The sequence below is a fragment of the Heptranchias perlo genome, chromosome 12 (assembly GCF_035084215.1).
Source record: "Heptranchias perlo isolate sHepPer1 chromosome 12, sHepPer1.hap1, whole genome shotgun sequence".
Taxonomy (NCBI): domain Eukaryota; kingdom Metazoa; phylum Chordata; class Chondrichthyes; order Hexanchiformes; family Hexanchidae; genus Heptranchias; species Heptranchias perlo.
Genome location: NC_090336.1, coordinates 26,886,891 through 26,906,684, shown reverse-complemented (window position 1 = coordinate 26,906,684; position 19,794 = coordinate 26,886,891). Strand labels below are relative to the sequence as shown.

At 41.4% G+C, this 19,794-nt stretch overlaps 1 protein-coding gene across 1 annotated transcript; it reads right to left on the bottom strand.

The window, feature by feature from the left end:
• Positions 1–7,094: 7,094 nt before the first annotated feature.
• On the bottom strand, positions 7,095–19,157 carry taldo1 (transaldolase 1). Its single transcript, XM_067993820.1, has 8 exons — positions 18,876–19,157; positions 14,654–14,777; positions 12,579–12,686; positions 11,666–11,797; positions 10,902–11,077; positions 9,739–9,936; positions 7,994–8,139; positions 7,095–7,313 (listed from the first exon to the last, which is right to left on the bottom strand). Exons 1-8 carry the CDS (start codon positions 18,976–18,978, stop codon positions 7,281–7,283), a joined length of 1,020 nt encoding a protein of 339 aa, XP_067849921.1. The 5' UTR covers positions 18,979–19,157; the 3' UTR covers positions 7,095–7,280.
• Between the last annotated feature and the right edge of the window lie 637 nt (positions 19,158–19,794).

Here is a 19,794-nt window from a genome sequence, read left to right as displayed (position 1 = left end):
CGTGCCATTTCCCCACTGTTGACCGGTGCACTGCTAACCATGGCCTTTTGTGAGTTCTCCTTCATGAGCACGAAGGCAGGAAGGGATGGTGCCAGAACTTGAAGGTGTCACGCGAGAAGTCCCACATGCGCAAACCACAAACTCTACTTCTTTATTTCCTCCCATGTTGCTTGCAGCAGTACCAGAGAGATTAGCTTTCCATTCCTGAAGACTCCAGGACAATCTGGGAGGGTTGGCAACCTGACTAGTCCAGGCCACAGCACCTCAACGTATGCCTCGGCTGAGATCAGCTAACTCAGCACAGACTGGGGAATCAAACCTGGGAACCTCCTGGTCTCCATTGTTCAATTCCACACTGGGTACTCCAATTAACAAGTCATACATCAGTGAACACTATTACTCAACATTAATGCAATTACTTGTGTAGATTGTGAATGTACACAAGTCTCCCTGTGAATCCATGTTAAACACAGCACATTTTGAAAGTAATACAGTATCTAACAGGTTAATGTGGCATGGACATTGTTTTAGTTTAACATACTGCAGTGGTATTTAAGAGCAAGCATGTAATGGAAAAAAAATATTCCTCTTCTATGTTTGAAATGCTGATATAATGCTGTCTGTGTTTCCAGGGTCGTAGCTTGTTCAAGTTAGATTTTTTTGTTGCTCAGAATTCTTTACACTGAGGGAGCAGAGGAGGCACAGCGATTAAATATTTACTGGAAATATCATTTTACATTACAAATGGACCCATAATTAATTGTTTATGTGCACCTCATTTTCTCCAGCATACAACATTGCTTTTCATTCTAAACCCTGCCTTAAAAGGGCTGTATCTGGTGTTGGTTCCTCTGCAGTTGTTTATAAGCTGCAAATATATCCCGTACATGGACTTTCTCTTTGTTGTATTGAAATCAAGACTCAAATTAAGACTCAAGATCACTTACTCTCCTCTTTCCCAGGAACTCAAAACTGTGGAATGCCATGATCCTCAAACTTTCCCTCCTTCTACAATCTACAGGTTTTGAGAACTCAAGCTTAGTATCATCGAATCATTACTTTCTTATTTACCTTGTCAAATAGGGGTCAAGTCAGATTAGTTTACGTCGTAACCCATTAATCTCCAATTGCAGCTAGCTATGGTAAAGTCCAAATCTGACAACACACACCAAGACTGCAATATTAAATTGCGGGTTATAGCGACAGGTTGTGATGATGATGGATATCTACTCTCCTATTCTTCAACGTTGGTGGCGTTGTCCACTACAGACCTTGGCTTTTCACCTAGTTTACTCAGTTTAAAAAAAAATCAGAATCAGTTGCCACTTTAGGAATATAGGAACAGGAGTAGGCTATTCAGCCCCTTGAGTCTGTTCTGCCTTTCAACTAGATCACAGCTTATGTGTACCTCAACTCCATTCACCCGCCTTTGTTCCATATCCCTTAATACATTTAGCTAACAAAAATCTATTGATCTCAGTCTTGAAAATTTCAACTGACCCAGCAACAATAGCCTTTTGGGACAGCAAGTTCCATATTTCCACTACTGTGTGAAAAAGTGCATCTGATTTCACTCCTAAATGACCTAGCTCTAATTTTAAGATTGTTCCCACTTTGTTCTGGATTCCAGAGGAAATAGTTCCTCTGTCTACCCTATCAAATCCCTTAATCATTTTAAATACCTCAATTAGATCACCCCTTAACCATCTAACCCACTTTGGTTTTGTTCTGGAAAGCCAGTGGAAATGGCAATTCTTTACTGTAGTTCTACTTAAGAGTTTTCTTATGAATAGAAATTCATTCAAATGATCAATTTCTACTTAGAATAATGTACAGAACTACTTATAATAATCAAATAATTTTCTGATTGAGATGTTAGTCTACCCCAGAAATCTTGCTTCATCTCATTTCAGTGATAGCCAAGACTCCATAAAACTAATCTCTTCCATTAAGAACAATAGGCTGATTCAGTGGAAAATTTTCCAGATAACAAGTTGATAGCTATCACCAACCATTGGCTGCATGAAAACTTTCAGGACAGGACCAATTGCAATCAAGCAGACAATCTTCATGAGTGCTTTTGGCTCATTCAAGCTGGTTAGAGAAGATGAACGAGCAACAACGCACAAACCTGTCTGATACTTTAAGTGTTGCTTGGAGCAGCTGAAATGCATGGGTCAGTAGACACTTTTATCCAAGGTCCCAGTTGAACCAAACGTAGGAGCCTGGCATGACCTATGTTCTTCAGTGCATTTAGTATAGTGCTGGAACGGCCTTGGTTCTTGCCAGTATCATGGAACAACTGCTAGAGAACAGCTGGCAGGCAAGGAAGACTATACACTCCAATGCACTCTCTTGAAGACACCGACTAGGACAGCAGCACGGTTCCACGGAACGAGGGCCTCCCTCCAATATCTCACCCAAGTGCCGTTCTTCATGTATGAGCCTTAACATTGAATGTTGGAAAACTATTCCATCACGGAGGCTTCACAACGGAGACCAATCTTGTCCTCACCCAATAGATACAAATGTTCACTAGATAGAAGTCAGGACTGAGAACCAGAGTTGATTTTCCCCTCCACAGACCAGGTGCATTGTGACCAATTGCAGTGTGTACCACTGCCTAGGCACAGATAGCACAGATCAGGGATTGAACTGGGGCATTCTGGATTTGGATGGCTAGTTACACTGTGGGTGGTGCAGATAACCACTAAACCATCAACAGCACTAACCAATATTCTGTAACTGAAACAATTTTTTTTTTATTATTCGTTCATGGGATGTGGGCGTCGCTAGCAAGGCCGGCATTTATTGCCCATCCCTAATTGCACTCGAGAAGGTGGTGGTGAGCCGCCTTCTTGAACCGCTGCAGTCCGTGTGGTGACTGTTCTCCCACAGTGCTGTTAGGAAGGGAGTTCCAGGATTTTGACCCAGTGACAATGAAGGAACAGCGATATATTTCCAAGTCGGGATGGTGTGTGACTTGGAGGGGAACGTGCAGGTGGTGTTGTTCCCATGCGCCTGCTGCTCTTGTCCTTCTAGGTGGTAGAGGTCGCGGGTTTGGGAGGTGCTGTCGAAGAAGCCTTGGCGAGTTGCTGCAGTGCATCCTGTGGATGGTGCACACTGCAGCCACAGTGCGCCGGTGGTGAAGGGAGTGAATGTTTAGGGTGGTGGATGGGGTGCCAATCAAGCGGGCTGCTTTATCTTGGATGGTGTCGAGCTTCTTGAGTGTTGTTGGAGCAGCAAGTGGAGAGTATTCCATCACACTCCTGACTTGTGCCTTGTAGATGGTGGAAAGGCTTTGGGGAGTCAGGAGGTGAGTCACTCGCCACAGAATACCCAGCTTCTGACGTGCTCTTGTAGCCACAGTATTTATATGGCTGGTCCAGTTAAGTTTCTGGTCAATGGTGACCCCCAGGATGTTGATGGTGGGGGATTCGGCGATGGTAATGCCGTTCAATGTCAAGGGGAGGTGGTTAGACTCTCTCTTGTTGGAGATGGTCATTGCCTGGCACTTATCTGGCGCGAATGTTACTTGCCACTTAGGAGCCCAAGCCTGGATGTTGTCCAGGTCTTGCTGCATGCAGGCTCGGACTGCTTCATTATCTGAGGGGTTGTGAATGGAACTGAACACTGTGCAGTCATCAGCGAACATCCCCATTTCTGACCTTATGATGGAGGGAAGGTCATTGATGAAGCAGCTGAAGATGGTTGGGCCTAGGACACTGCCCTGAGGAACTCCTACAGCAATGCCCTGGGGCTGAGATGATTGGCCTCCAACAACCACTACCATCTTCCTTTGTGCTAGGTATGACTCCAGCCACTGGAGAGTTTTCCCCCTGATTCCCATTGACTTCAATTTTACTAGAGCTCCCTGGTGCCACACTCGGTCATAAGCTGCCTTGATGTCAAGGGCAGTAACTCTCACCTCACCTCTGGAATTCAGCTCTTTTGTCCGTGTTTGGACCAAGGCTGTAATGAGGTCTGGAGCCGAGTGGTCCTGGCCGAACCCAAACTGAGCATCGGTGAGCAGGTTATTGGTGAGTAAGTGCCGCTTGATAGCACTGTCGACGACACCTTCCATCACTTTGCTGATGATTGAGAGTAGACTGATGGGGCGGTAATTGGCCGGATTGGATTTGTCCTGTTTTTTGTGGACAGGACATATCTGGGCAATTTTCCACATTGTCGGGTAGATGCCAGTGTTGTAGCTGTACTGGAACAGCTTGGCTAGAGGCGCAGCTAGTTCTGGAGCACAAGTCTTCAGCACTACAGCTGGGATGTTGTCAGGGCCCATAGCCTTTGCTGTATCCAGTGCACTCAGCCGTTTCTTGATATCACGTGGAGTGAATCGAATTGGCCGAAGACTGGCTTCCGTGATGGTGGGGATATCGGGAGGAGGCTGAGATGGATCATCCACTCGGCACTTCTGGCTGAAGATGGTTGCAAACGCTTCAGCCTTGTCTTTTGTACTCACGTGCTGGACTCCGCCATCATTGAGAATGGGGATGTTTGCAGAGCCTCCTCCTCCCGTTAGTTGTTTAATTGTCCACCACCATTCACGACTAGATGTGGCAGGACTGCAGAGCTTTGATTTGATCCGTTGGTTGTGGAATCGCTTAGCTCTGTCTATAGCATGTTGCTTCCGCTGTTTAGCATGCATGTAGTCCGGAGTTGTAGCTTCACCAGGTTGGCACCTCATTTTTAGGTACGCCTGGTGCTGCTCCTGGCATGCTCTTCTACACTCCTCATTGAACCAGGGTTGATCCCCTGGCTTGTTGGTAATGGTAGAGTGAGGAATATGCCGGGCCATGAGGTTACAGATTGTGCTGGAATACAATTCTGCTGCTGATGGCCCACAGCGCCTCATGGATGCCCAGTTTTGAGCTGCTAGATCTGTTCTGAATCTATCCCATTTAGCACGGTGGTAGTGCCACACGACACGTTGGATGGTGTCCTCAGTGCGAAGACGGGACTTCATCTCCACGAGGACTGTGCGGTGGTCACTCCTACCAATACTGTCATGGACAGATGCATTTGCGACAGGTAGATTGGTGAGCTCATCATTTCTAGACATATCCTTCCCTAATCTGAGTGTTTGTTCTTGACTTCAGGATAAATTTAAACAGCTCGGTTCCAGTGCACGGAAGTGGTACACCGCACATGGCAGCTTACTCCTGAGCATCAGTTTCCAATGTCTTAAACTGTCCACATTCACTTCTGAAAAGAGACAGATATAGAACATCATCTGTTCCGAGGCCTGATCACAAGGTGCCCGTGTTGAAACCTGAAGAGATGATTCTATGGTCCTGTGCTCGCAGGGGGAACCCAGGAGCATAGATGAAAGAATTGGGGTCATAATGTAGAGCAATCTCTGACCCGCACTTCCTGCGAGAGTAGCTTTCCCCTGGAAGTGTGGAATTGTGTTAACTTACACCAAAAAGAAAAATGAATTGGAGAAAGAAATAACACTAGAAAATATTAATACTGAAATTGCTTTATTGTGATGACGACTCAAAAGACAAAGTTATCAACTCAGTGATTTCTTTCAGCCTTATGTCCCTTCACACATCCTGCTTTTCAGACACCAGCCTGCCTCCATGCTACCATTGGCCTCTACTCTTTCAGCCATTACACTGCTAAGCTCTGCAACTCCATCAGAACTTCCATCTCGTCACCACCCTCAGTTTTCAAAAGCTTCTTCTCTACAACCATGTTTTTGCCAATTAACTCCTCTCTCATACCACTCATTGTTCTGTACCCCAAAACAGCACTAAGAAGCTTCTCACTGTCTTTGTACGTGAAAAGCACTATAGAATATAATTTTTGTAGTTGGCAGAATAAGGCAGTGGGGGTTTAATGGGACGGCATAGGGTATGATCTAAGGCACTCTACTAGGATATGTATGGCGTGGCTTCTATAGTGTGATCTGAAGAATTTCAATGCTCCTGCACTTGGTTAAGTGAGATCAAAATAATTCAATTGGTTTTATTGTAGATAATAGTGTTAGAAATGAAAGTAATTTTTTTTGCACGGACAACAACATAGAAAGTCTTAAGCAAGTGGTTAAATATATTTGATGTTCTTAATTTTGAAAAGTTAGCAGCAACAGTATAGTCATTGTCTCCACCAAGTGGCAAAGATCAAGGGTAAGACAACATTTCTATAATCCAGTTAAGCTTGTAGAAATCATGGGATGAGAGAATTCATGCAAAACATTTATTTCAAATGTAAAAATAGACTACAGTTCATAATTAACATATGGTTTTTAGACTAAACAAGAATTTTTAAGAATAGGAAAAGGCTATTGCATCCAACATGCCTGTCTGAATGATTTTGACCCTAACAATCCAGCTTCTCACCATATCTCTCAATCGCTTCTAACACTAGGTTACCTAAATTCTACTATACAGTGCAATAACTTTTCCTGGTAACAGTCTACAAATCTATTGCACATCAGGTAAAAGTTCTAACTGACTTTCCTTCTTATTCCTAACCCCTACTTTCTTAAAATTAAACTGGTGTCCTTTGGTATTCACTAATGACAATTTCCTTTTATTAATTTTTATATATCTATTATATTCTTCACAATTTTAATTAGGTTCTCTCAGTGTCTTCTATCTTCACCATGAGAACAAGCTCAATGTGCTTAAGCTTTCACATAGTAGAAATTCCTGATCCCTCAAGCCATGTTGATTACTAACCTTTGCACAGTAATATCCTTACTATGTTCGGATGGGTAACCAGATGCACACAGTGCTTAAAATGAGATCTGACCAATACCTTAAACACCGACAATACAACTTGTGATCTGTACTATATCTTCACCAGCTAATGCAACCCAGAACTTTAGCAGCCATTAATAACCCTATATTCCTTTCCACATCAATGTTATCTATTTAACACATATTACTTCATAGAACGATACAGCACAGGAGGCCATTTGGCCCATCGTGCCTGTGCCGGTACTTCTTTCGGTTCCTTGGTCCCACACAATGTTTAGTATGCATAAAGTGTAGCAGAGTGGGAGCAAAGTGCCAAAAAGAACTACTGACTGGGAAAGAATAGAAATTTCACAGCAAACAACACGTTAGTAGGTTTATGCATTTATTAGAAACGGTTGCACCAAATTGCACAAGCCAGCATTAAGCACTGCTCAATAATGAATACACCAATGAAGCAAAATATGGTGGTCCTTTTACACAGTTGGTCAAGGTGAAAATAAAACAAACATTCAGCTATCAAATCACCTGATTCAAATTATGGAAGTTAAGCAGCTCTTAGCATCCATTCTTGGTACCAAAAAGCCGCTCCTGCAAAAGAAAAAATGAAGATAGGTCAAGGCATACAGAAGAGTTAGCTACAACACTCTTATTAAAGCAGTTTTGAGCATACATGCCAACCCTTTGTACAAGAGCAACTGCTCATTTCATCCTTCTAGAACTCTGAAAACCATTAGGGTACAAGCTGTAGAAACTAGTTAATTCCTACCAGTTTATTTGAGTCTTTGTTCATCCCATGTACCATTTTACGGTACTCTTAACTAGTGTTTAAAATCATACACATTCCAATCTAAACTGCAGTAACAGTTAATTGTAAGCGATTGCATTGCAAAGCAGCTCATCTTGAATTAGACAAGCCAACAATGAAAAAAACATGTAACCTTTTTGATTGGTCACCAGGCAGTGCCTCAGGTAAAAGGTTAAAGGGCAATGCTATTTAGTTTTCCCAGAAGATACGCATTTTGCAAAACTGGTTTAAAAAGTTTACATTTCCCCAGACGTGTTGTAACTAGTTTCCTTTATCCTTGTATGCTTTCTTGATCTAAAAAGGCAAGATAATTTGCTTTCCGTCACAGTCACCCACATACACAACAACTACAGGAGACAGCTTCCAAGTGGGGGGTGGGGGTAAGCACCTGAACTCTTCTGTCAAATTGACATACAAAACCAGCACCTTACTTGGGATGTCACAGGCTTTCAAACATACATACCTTTAACATGTTTTCTAGCTTAACAGCATCAGCTGCAAACTTGCGGATCCCATCAGACAATTTTTCTACAGCCATCTGGTCCTCATTGTGACGCCAACGGAATGTCTGTTCATTCATTTCAACTTTTTGTAGGTTAAGTGCTTGGGCTATACACAAGTAGAGGACAACCTTTAGGATGTTTGTAAGTTATTTGTATTGACAAAAGTTAATTGCATAACCTAAACCATAACAAACTGTTTGTGCAACCAGAAATTTCAACCTTTAGACAGCCAGCTGGTACAGGGAAATTGATCTCCTTGGCTACATGACTTTGCAAGGTTAAGAAAGATAACAAAAAAAACTTTAAAACATCAAGTAGAGCTTAATTCCTATAAGCTTAAACTACAAGACACGGATTAAAAATATTAATTAAAACTGCACTTGTCTTTACTTTCAATTTTGCCCTCCCAATACTTGGCTTTTTTTCTTTCTGCAGAGGCTCTCACCATCCATTTTGAAGATGGGAACAACTAAACTGATTTGGAACCAGTTTTCTTCAAAGATCAGTGCCCTCCCGCCATAAACTTGGCATAAATTGTGATCCACACCCTGGACCAGAATTATCCCTAGCCCTCTGATCCCACTTCACCTGAAAACTAAACTTGGTCTTGACTCCCTTTGTACAATGCCATGGGTGATCCATTAGATCAATCAAAATAAAAGGGAGAAAAGATGGAAATTCAAACACTACGTTGACACACAGGAACTTTAGAACACAGGTTTTCATTTGAAATAGGATCCAAAAAAAAAATTCAGGTAGAAATAGAGATGGAGGACTCAGCTAAGGAACATTCTACTTCAAAAGTCAACAGGTCACAAAAGCAGCTCTATTTCAGACAACTGATCTTGCAGCAGAAACTGAACTTAGATTTGTTAATCAGTTTATACTGTTCTGATGAAAGGTCATCGACCTGAAACATTAACTCTGTTTCTCTCTCCAGACGTTGCTTGATCTGCTGAGTGTTTTCTAGCATTCTCTGTTTTTATTTCAGATTTCCAACATCTGCTTTTATTAAACTGTTAAGAGTTCAGTTGTGAAGATCATCAAAGTAGGGCACACTACCAGCTATGCATCCTTAATCAGGAGGTATAGATGCTTCAACAGCCATATATTGATTCATGTATTGAGAATTCAGTAGTTATTTTATTAATCACAGCTATGTACCTCTTAAGAATGTCAAACTATGAGTAGCACTGTACAGCTACATCTAAGCAAATGGCCTTTCACTCTCAGGAGCTTCAGACAAAAGTATGTGATAATATTGTTCAAGGTATTAATCCACTTTTTGTTCAAAACTTTTCATGAAGCCAACTGTTACACATCCAACTGGAAAAGATCTTGACTTTAAGATCGTTTATTGGTTTACATAGTGGTCGTTATACATTTTCTTATGCCAGTTACAAGAGGGTACAGTGAAGTTGTGCATATTTGTACTCTTCTAGTTCTATAGGCTGTATACTGCATACTCAGACTATGTTTCCACAGGTGCTCAATCTATGTTTAAAAGTAGAAAAAGCTTTCCTCTCAATACATTTAGTCTACGTTAGATTCACAAACATTGGCAACCAGAGATCTCACTCACAGTTGCTCAAGTTGAGCGGGTTGCTGCTTGACATATGCATTACACCCTCAAGTCTACACTGTCATTATTAACTACAGCTAGATTGCCCTGTTGGTTTGATAATTCAGTTGAAAGACAACTTACCTCCTTTAGTACTCAAAGCAGGGGTTAGCTTCTCAGTATCTTTGCTAAGTTCTTCCAGCAGTTTTGGAGAGATTGTGAGATAGTCACAGCCAGCCAATGCCTTGATTTCTCCAGTGTTACGGAATGACGCCCCCATGACAATAGTTTTGTACCCAAACTTCTTGTAATAGTTGTAGATCTTCGTTACACTCTGTACACCTACAGCAAAATCAGGTTCATAACTAACGTTACAATAGTTTGTAAATCAGCAGTTATTAAGTGCAAAGAATAAGAAATCCCTAGAGTATGGATATAGATGCAATCAAAATTAAATGGGGGGGGGGGGGCAGGCGGGCAGAAAATGGTCTGTTACTACATTCCAACAATCTCATAAACCAGTTCATTTACCGGCTCACCCAATATTTAAAAAAAGAGAGTCAATGGGCGATTTGAAAGAAAGAGATCCCACAAAGGTTTGCAAAAAGCAAAAGGATAAAACTAAAAAAGGAGAGAAAAAAAGAATGGAGCAGTGTGACTGGTCAGGTTCGATAGTTTGGAGATTAGTTAAACAAGCAAATGATGGGATGTTTCATTTGGCCATTACACAGAACTGCCTGTGTTACAATTCAGGTAAACAGCTAGATACCAGTTTATCAGCAGTCATCATTTCCTAGTAAGCGATGGCAAGAACCCTAAAGAAAATGTAAGGTTTCAAAACACTTCATTCGCAATCAGCCCCATGTTGGTGCATGTGGTACTTTGTGTGGTGTAAAAGGGCAGAGTCAAAGCATAACTTATGCAAGGAAAATGTGGTTTATGGGATATGTAATGCGCCATAGTACACAATAATCCCAATGTTTCAGCACAACTGAATGATAGCCAAGCACTTGCGACAAAGTTATTCACTGAAGGATGACTCAAATTCTGTACCAATATTTCAAGCAGCAACAGCAGGGCTTTTACCATGGGACACCAATTCTTAGTTTTATAGTAAATGGAGGATGTTACAGACAAAATAGTCATCAAGGTCAGCTGGAAAGTCCTCCCAAATAAAAGGAGTTCGGGCAATTTCAATACAGTTTCCAGTCAAAAAAAAGGACACAGCTATACAAATTCAAACAATCAGTTAATGTTTGCTATTGGTCTTTGGCTTAATATGGAACTGAATGGTTAGATGAATGTACCTGGGTCCGCCGATGGTTCGTAGCTTTTCTTATCTGTGTTGGCCACGTGCCAGTCCAGAATACGACCCACAAATGGGGAAATTAGTGTTGCCCCAGCCTCTGCACAGGCAACCGCCTGAGCAAATGAGAAAAGCAGAGTCATGTTGCAGTGAATGCCACACTGTTCTTCAAGGATCCTAGAACAGACAGTTATTCAGGTTAAACTATGCCCAGTTGGAACAGTAAACTGATCACAGTAGCTCAAGGATTATGTGTACACCAAGATCGGGAGGAAAGGGAAGAAAAAGTGGTTCACATCAGAAGTAGTTAGTTTTTATTCAAAGCATATTCTTAGCATGACAGTCAAAACACAAAATACAGCATTCAAACTGCTAATCTGTTCAGATGTTTGGACTATGTAGACAGACATGAAGTTTTAGCAGGTGCACAAGCTTTAGATGAGCTGTAGAATTGTTGCAATATCACCACTTAATTTCTCGTGGCTTAAGTTCTCACATGAAATCAGGCCAAATGCATGCACAATAATTCCCAAATGGTTCTTTATAATTCAGCTAACAAAGGCTTAGTAAACTTTAAGCTGACATCAGGCACTAAGGGTAAGGAACAGAATCTTCACTGTTTCCACAGGTACTGGGATTATAAAATGGATTTGGTCAGCCTCTCAGAAAAGCTCAGATTAAAAGGTACAATATTCACACCCACTCAATTCGTAAGGTCCTATCTTACACTTTAAGTCATTCATGCAGGTACAAAATAGCACTTACTTCCCAGCCTGGATTCCTTCCCACGTGGAAGCAAGTTTGATGAGAACACGTTCCTTGCTGATCCCTGCCTCCTTATACAACTGAATTAGGCGTTGGGCCTTCTTGACCATAGTATCTTTGTCAAATGACAACCTAGCATAGATCAAGACGAGTGAGCAGCAGGCACATAGCTTCCAGTTAATCAGTCACAAACATGATTCTATTTTCTGCCCCTTTCCCCATTTCATTGGTCTCATAGCCCCCAAGACATTTACTCTAATATACATTAAAGTTGTTGTGAAAGCATTACTAGTTACAAGCAAAGTCTACAAATGCAACTAGTGTCAGATATAGACCTCAAACTGTAAATTAATTTTTTTTTGCATGGTTGTCACTAGGATTTCAATAAAGCATAATGGTGACTGCTGCCCAACATCATCAGTCAGGCACCGCATTCAACTCTTCAAAAATTGTTCCCCTTTAATCTGCTCCTTATGCCCCCTTACATAAAAAGAGTACAGGTCTGAACCTCTGTTCTCTCTAAATTTCTTAAGTGGATTCAATTGCAAAAAAAAAAAATCTAATTGATGATTTTCAGACTACAGGGATGTGAATAGCGGTGTCCTTCCAAGGGTCATTGTCGGAACCATTGCCCTACAACATAATGATCTGCACTTGGGCAGAGGGATCACTATCAATTTACAGACAACACAAAAAGAGAGAAGCATTATGGTCAAGAAGTCAGCAAGTGACTTCAAGATGGTACAAAAGTTTTAATACATTGTACAAATACTTAGAGTGGATTGTATTTAAAGCATGTTGGGCAAAAGCATATTGGGCAACCAAATTCTATTGGGCCAGATATGCTTTAAAAATCTGGTATAATCAATTGTGTCATCATATGCCTCAGTTCTTGTGTATTAACTGCTTTTACCTTGCATCAACTTCAGTAGAAACTCTGCCTGGAATTTTCTTCAAAATTTCCACCCCAAAGTTGATGAACAGCTTGTCCATGACATTGGACATTTGTTCTGCCTCAGATCTGGAACAGATTCATTTACATATTAAATCATCAGCAAGTATACTGCTATTTTAGACACTGGATTGTAGATACTAAACTCAACTTATCAGAGGACAACAGAACTTTGTAATTTGCAATCTAAAGACTTTATATAATTTCCTTTTTTAAAAAAATATAAACAGAAGGAGTGTCACTATCAGCCCATGCACCAACATGATATAAAAATACACTGTGCTAAAACAATTGCATTGATTGTTACACAGGGGACCAGCAAAAGGGAGGCACAAAAAAAAAACCCTGGCAGCACACCCTTGCCTCAGAAAGGGGCAGTTGGGATTCAGGGGCAACCCCAGAACAAAGTGCGTAGCCTTTTCTATAGAGTAACACTCCCAAACACGGAGTATTTACCAGTGAGTCGATCAGCCTTGATTGCAGGGGAATGGATTCAACATTAATTATAAAGGGCATTTTTAAAATAAAACTAAAATGCTGGAGGTACACAGCTGTCAGTATCTGTAAGAAAGGTAAGCGAGTCTAGCGTAGGCCCTTAATCATGCAAGGCAACACCATTCTGTTAAACCACCAACTTGGCTAGATCTCACTGAAGACAAACCAGATAATTCCAAGTGCAATTCAGCTTCTCCATATAGAATTAATGCCATTTCAGAGTATAAAACGTGATATAGAAATAATTCTAGCTACTCACAGCAAGCTTAGTAACCCATCCTATTCCGCTTTTATCAATTACTGCCTTTAAAAACTAGAGAATTTCAAATTTATTTTAAAACATTGCTAGAAAGATTTCTTCCAATCTGATACACCAGTTTTGTCAAAGAAAATGCAAAGGAAGAAACAGAACAGCAATAAATGAAACGGGTTTACTGTTATGAGAATGTGACAATAGTCAATACACCCTTTTGAGCAGCATTTAGTGCCAGGTTAACCACTACAAATTGGATTAGAATGTTCATTTGAATAATGTCATGAATTGCAGATGGGTTTGTCAAGTTTAAGGGCAACTAGAGTAATCTTGTGTATCTTTAAGCAGAGCCCTGGCTGCCGATGCATTAATATCTAAAGAGAATCCCGTTCAGTACATGGTAAACACAACTGGTCTTACTATGAAGAAGCTTACCACATAATGAACCCATTTCAAATTAATTATTCATGCATCGGTAGCCAGGGCCATGTCAGAACACTTGCAGTTATAATTTGACTGGAAATAGGAGTCTATTTCAAATCCTAGAAATATTCTATTTCCATTAAGGCACTGTTTGATTTTACCCATCTTTAAAACCTTCAGGTAGTTTCCAAGTTAGACAACCACAATTCTGATTATTAATCCTCTAGGAGCTCCACAGGGATCATAAGTTAGCTTGTCCAAGCTCAAATCAGACAACCAATACCACTGAGAAGATAATTCTTCTATTAGTATCACTGGCTGCGTATGAACATAAACATCTTCACACTTCTGTACCATGATTAACTCAAAAATTACTTCAAAAGGGGAATTTTAGATAATTTTTTTTTACAAATTGGGAGTACAACTAAAAGACAGAATTTTAAACGGGCCCCATAAAAGCAGGTGGAAGTGAAAGCATCTATGTCCTCCATCATTGAAAGGTTTACTTTAGAGATATGGGTAATAACAGGAAATATTCTTGACGTCCAAGTAGTTTTATTACTACAATATTAATGTTTGCTTCAAAGTCACTAAGCTGGAAAATTGTTGGAGCTTCCCTACACCTATCGCTGCTTTTAAGGGTAACCTATGTCAAAACCATCATGTGCACCACCGTAAGTTTTTGATTCCAAAAGACAAAAAAAGGTTTTCCTACAAGCATACAATATTTTGGAAGTTTACTGTGGATCTAATATGAGCAGGAGGTGCCTACTATTTGGCTTCTTCCCATGTTTGGATCACAACTTTTATAAAAAAAGGTCCAAGCTGACATTACCGCTAAGGTTTGAGCTTAAAGATTTCTTACCCGCCATGGCTCTTTCCGTATTCAATGGCATCATCCAATAGTTTTGCGTAGGCTGGCATCTGAGCAGCAGCAAGTATGAGTGAAGGGTTGGTGGTGGCATCCTGGGGTTTGTATGCATCAATGGCTGTATATGAAAAGCAACATATTCAACCATTGGTTATAAGTATTATGCTATATGAAAAAAAGGAAAAAGAAAATCAACACTAAACAAGGCACAAATTGTCTCCAGGAAAGCACAGACGAGAGAGAGATAGATACATTCAATTTTATGGGGGAGAAAAAAAGCTTTTTTAAAATTAAGTGCACACTTATTTCAGCTATTTGCCCATAGCACAGCACAAGTATCTAGATAATATTGTAACAAAAGCCCTACTTACGACGTACTTTTAATAACTCTGCAATCATTGCTTCCTGCAAAGTCAAAGTGACTAAGCAGTTTGTGCCCTGCCTAGATGTTGAACAACAAGGCGAGGTCCAGTTTTTCATGGAATGCAGAAGTGGTTCAAATTACAGCAAGTTAGACACAAGTGTATATAAACTACACAGATACACTTTAAATGTTCTCTTTATGCTTGGGTACCAATCTGCGCACAATTTATTTTCTGCAACCTGAACTGCATAAATTCATCTGAGCCAGTCAAGAACTAGTACTCATTCTTAAAAAAAGTGCTATTTAAATTTTCCTGTTCAAAATAACCCAACATTTTAAGAAAATATCAAAGGTTTTTTTAGATTTTTGTTTTTACAAATAAGACAGAGAATTTAAGGTGGTTTGCAGGCACCGCAGTACTCATTTCTCATCACGGGGCAGGTACCAATCCCTTAAAGATGCTGGAAACACAACACTTTGTTAAATTTAAAGATGCCAGATGTACAAAGATACTGTATTTTTCACAGTTGCTCCACATTGAGAAAGTTGGATCTTAAAACTAGCCCGACAAAGACAGTTTATACTTGGAACAACCCCACCCACCCCGGACTAAAATCTGATCCAGGAGCACTGGGCAATCTCTGATACCTTGCCCAAGTGATCCTTGACAGTAAGTGCAAGTCTTCAGCATTTCAGCCCATAAATCACTGAGCAGAAAAAAAAAGGCAGATGCTGACTGACCTGCTAAGTGTTTCCAGCATTTTGTATTTTTGCTAGAGCATTAGTTTCATTTTAATTCTATTTACTTTGGTAGGTGGAAATAGTAATAGAATACTTATGCAAAGGAGAGGGATGCCTCACAAGTGTGAGGAGCATTGTGTAAACAAAAAGGTGACAATCTAACCATTTTACACAGAATTCTACACAATTCAAGTCAGTGAGATGGGGTAATGGTGTAGAGTTATATTCTACAAGTGGGCAAATGCCATAAGTAGGATACAGTTTGTTTCTCAAAGTCCTATACAGTCAACCATTTTAATATCATTTACTAGGTGATTACAGCAATTTAACTAAATATTCAATTTCAATATAGAATTCATTGATTCAGACCAATTTTAGAAATGTACAAGTTGTTCTTGTGTTATCCAGCTTTACAGGTGACACATTGAGTATAAACCACCCACATCATACAGCAGAGCAGTTTTAATGAGGCAGCAGTGTTTGTCAGTTACAATTCACTGTACTGGTACAAAAAGAGATTGAATAAAATGAAATGGTTGTATTGCATCATAGTACAGCCTTTAAGGGTGCAACAAAGCTCAATTCAACTTGCATCCAAACATTCCTTCTGCAAAGTGCTTTCAAATCCTCATTCTGAACAGATACACAAGCAGCAGCAACAAAAAAGCCTCCACTAGTTTTGCTGGATCGACTTTAATAGTTACTGTTTTACAGACCACATAGGTCACCCCACTCAGTTCAGACAGGCTGGTATTGTAGCAACATTATCTTTTGTTCAGTGACACTTTATCCAACCATTCAGGCAACACCCACTGACCCTGTATTAATTCAAACACTGCAGTATAGGAAACATCAGTCCAGCACAGAAAACAATATACAATACAACTGAAGTATGCATACCAAGTATTCTACAAGAAGCAGTCATTTTAAATAATCAGTTTTTTTCTAAGGATGACTCTTTGCTGAGTCCATTATAAGAGACAGGGGTTGAAGTTACAGCTTAAGTCAAAAGTTGCCTGGCTGATAATTAGTCAAAAAACTAACATCTCCACATGTGAAACACACATTGAGGGGTTGAGATGGGGAGGGAAGAGAGAAACTGTTATGAAGAAAATGACTTTGGGTCCAAACCGTCTTAAAAAATTTCAGACATCCCACTCAAAATCAGACTAGTCCAAAAATAGATAGGTGGCATTGCTAGATTCAAATTTACATGGTACTATCCAAAATCTTTCAAACACTCAGGCTTTCCTTTTGTTGCTGAATATTTGCCATTCTGAATAGTTCAGCCAAGTTAGCATTGTAATAGCTGACTCTCTTCACTTCAAGGTATGAGCTCTTCCACCATGGTACACTTCCATCAGCAGCACTGCACTTAAATGCATGCTTAATGTCAGCTATTCAACAGCATAATTGGGAGCACTCTCCTCTGCATTAGGTTATGGATTCAAGCCTCACTCCAGCACTTGAGCTGAATTAACCTGGCACTTCAGCGCAGTTCTAAGGAAAAGCTGCACTGTCACAAGTGCCATCTTTCAGATGAGACAGAGACCCATTTGCTTGTTTAGGTGGATGTAACAGATCAGAAGAGCAAGAGTTCGCTCAGTGTCCTGGCCAATATTTATCCTTCAAGCAACCACCAAAACATATTTTCTATTTGTGAGACCTTGCTGTGAACAAATGGGCATTAGATCACAATTAATTTTCTGTGAAGCACTTTAGGACACAGAGGATGTAAAACACACCAAATAAATGCAAGTATTCCTTTATTTGACTATGGGGAGCATTATAGCCAAGCCTGCTCTTGCAGTGGAATTTGGTGCAGAGTATACAGGACAGTGGTTTACAGCAGCTCCACCACATTGTCACTTGCCACATCCTGGTTTTTTTTATTGGAAGGGGTGCATGTTGCAATGCACAGATCATCTCTACATGATGAAATAAAAGTTGACTTGAGTATTCTAAAAAAAAACAACATTCCTATCTGGAATTAGGCCACACCTTTCCTTCTCCCCTTCATCTCTGGCAAAACATCAGGAAGCAAAATATTGTGCAATGCCAGAACTTGTTCCTAACCAAGATACACACATTTGAACAGAGACTCAATCAATTTTGATTTAAAAGCATCAGCTACTTTAATACATCTTCAACTTTGACATCTGTTTTAGGTGCACACTTGGGAGCCTCACAGTTAGACCTGAAACAGTTACTGGGGAGGGGAATAGAATCAGTCTTCCCAGTGTATAACTAGAGGAAATTGTGGCTCATCCAAGACTGGATGTCAGACAAGCAGTCTGACAAGAGGCAGCCAAAGGGGTTGAAAAAGCTTGGAAGTGGGGGGGGGGGGGGGGGGTCATCCACGTACACATGGAGGCTGATCCCACATCATGCGGTCAAGGGGCAGCATGTAGATGAGGAAGAGGATGGGGGCTATGGATGGCTCTTTGGGAGACTCTGGAGGTAACAGTGCAGGAGTGGGAAGAGAGAGAGTTTACGGGGCTCATAAGCCCACAGTCTGCACACCCGAGGCTGAAGTGCTGAGATTTACCTTCATTAAGAAGGTAAATCTCATTTACCTGAGGAAGGAGAAAACATTTGCCTGAGGAAGGAGAAAATCTCCGAAAGCTTGTGAATTTAAAATAAAATTGCTGGACTATAACTTGGTGTTGTAAAATTGTTTACAATTCATTAAGAAGCCCAGTAACTTGAAGGGCTCAGAGTCACAAAGCTTTAACTGATTAAAGTGATGGCCCCCATGGCGTCTCCCACTATGACCATTAAATCTCAAACCCCTCACCCATTTCCCCACCCCAGTCTCTGCATCATAAGACAGAGTCCCGGGGGCTGCCTCACCCACCAACCAGGCCGGGGGTAAAGGTCCTTCGTTCACCTGAGGAAGGAGGAAGCCTCCGAAAGCTTGTGAATTTAAAATAAAATTGCTGGACTATAACTTGGTGTTGTAAAATTGTTTACAGTTGTCAACCCCAGTCCATCACCGGCATCTCCACATCGGGGGTAAAGGAGCAGGTTAAAAGGCCCGCTCTTTATCGGCTCACACAGCGAGGTTGCCATGGAGACGGACTGGACCGGACTGTACCCCTCAGCTCTTACCGTTGAAGTCCCCGGTATCGGCCACCACCACCGTGAACTCCTTCAGCTGCTCCAACACCGACGCCATCTTCTGCCTCTTGGTGTCCGGGTCGCACTCGGCCATGGCGCCAGCGGGCGGCCGTGTATAAGGGGAGGGCGGGGCAGTGGGTCGGCTCGGTGGGGGTGGGGGTGGGGGGGTCGGCCGGCCGAGGGGGGGGGGGCGGAGCCAATGGACGAGCTCACTCAGCGAGGTCCCACCGAAACCCGGGCGGGCGCGCGACCACCGCGGGCAAACCAATCGCAGCAGGCCCAGAAACGGAGCGGCGGCCAATCAGCGGGAGACAGCGGCAAGCGAGGCTCACGCTGCAGCCAATGAGAAACAATCAGGCTGAGCCGGCGGGACAGGTCAGCCAATGAAATGTGTACTGCGATCTCCACCAATCAAGGCCGGCAGTCAAATTATATCCAATCGGAGTCACCGAGCCTTACACCAATCACAGTACCCCTGCTCTGCTGTCTAATTAGACCAGTGTAAGGAATCTTACAACACCAGGTTATAGTCCAACAAATTTATTTTAAAATCACAAGCTTTCGGAGATTATCTCCTTCGTCAGATGATTGAATGAAAAGGTTCTCAAATCGCATATCTTATACGATGTTGGGACAGCATCACACCAATCAAAAGGTGTCGTTGTTATTCAAACAGGCCAGTCACGGAGAACAGAACGTCCCAGTACACTCGATATACATTGTGTCTTTTACACAGGCAAGCAGAAAGAAACTTAAAATGGCAGAGAGAGAGAGAGAATTTTAAAAAACATATAAATTTTTTCCCCCTTTTCGCTGGTGGGGTTACGTGTAGCGTGACATGAACCCAAGATCCCGGTTGAGGCCGTCCTCATGGGTGCGGAACTTGGCTATCAACTTCTGCTCGACGATT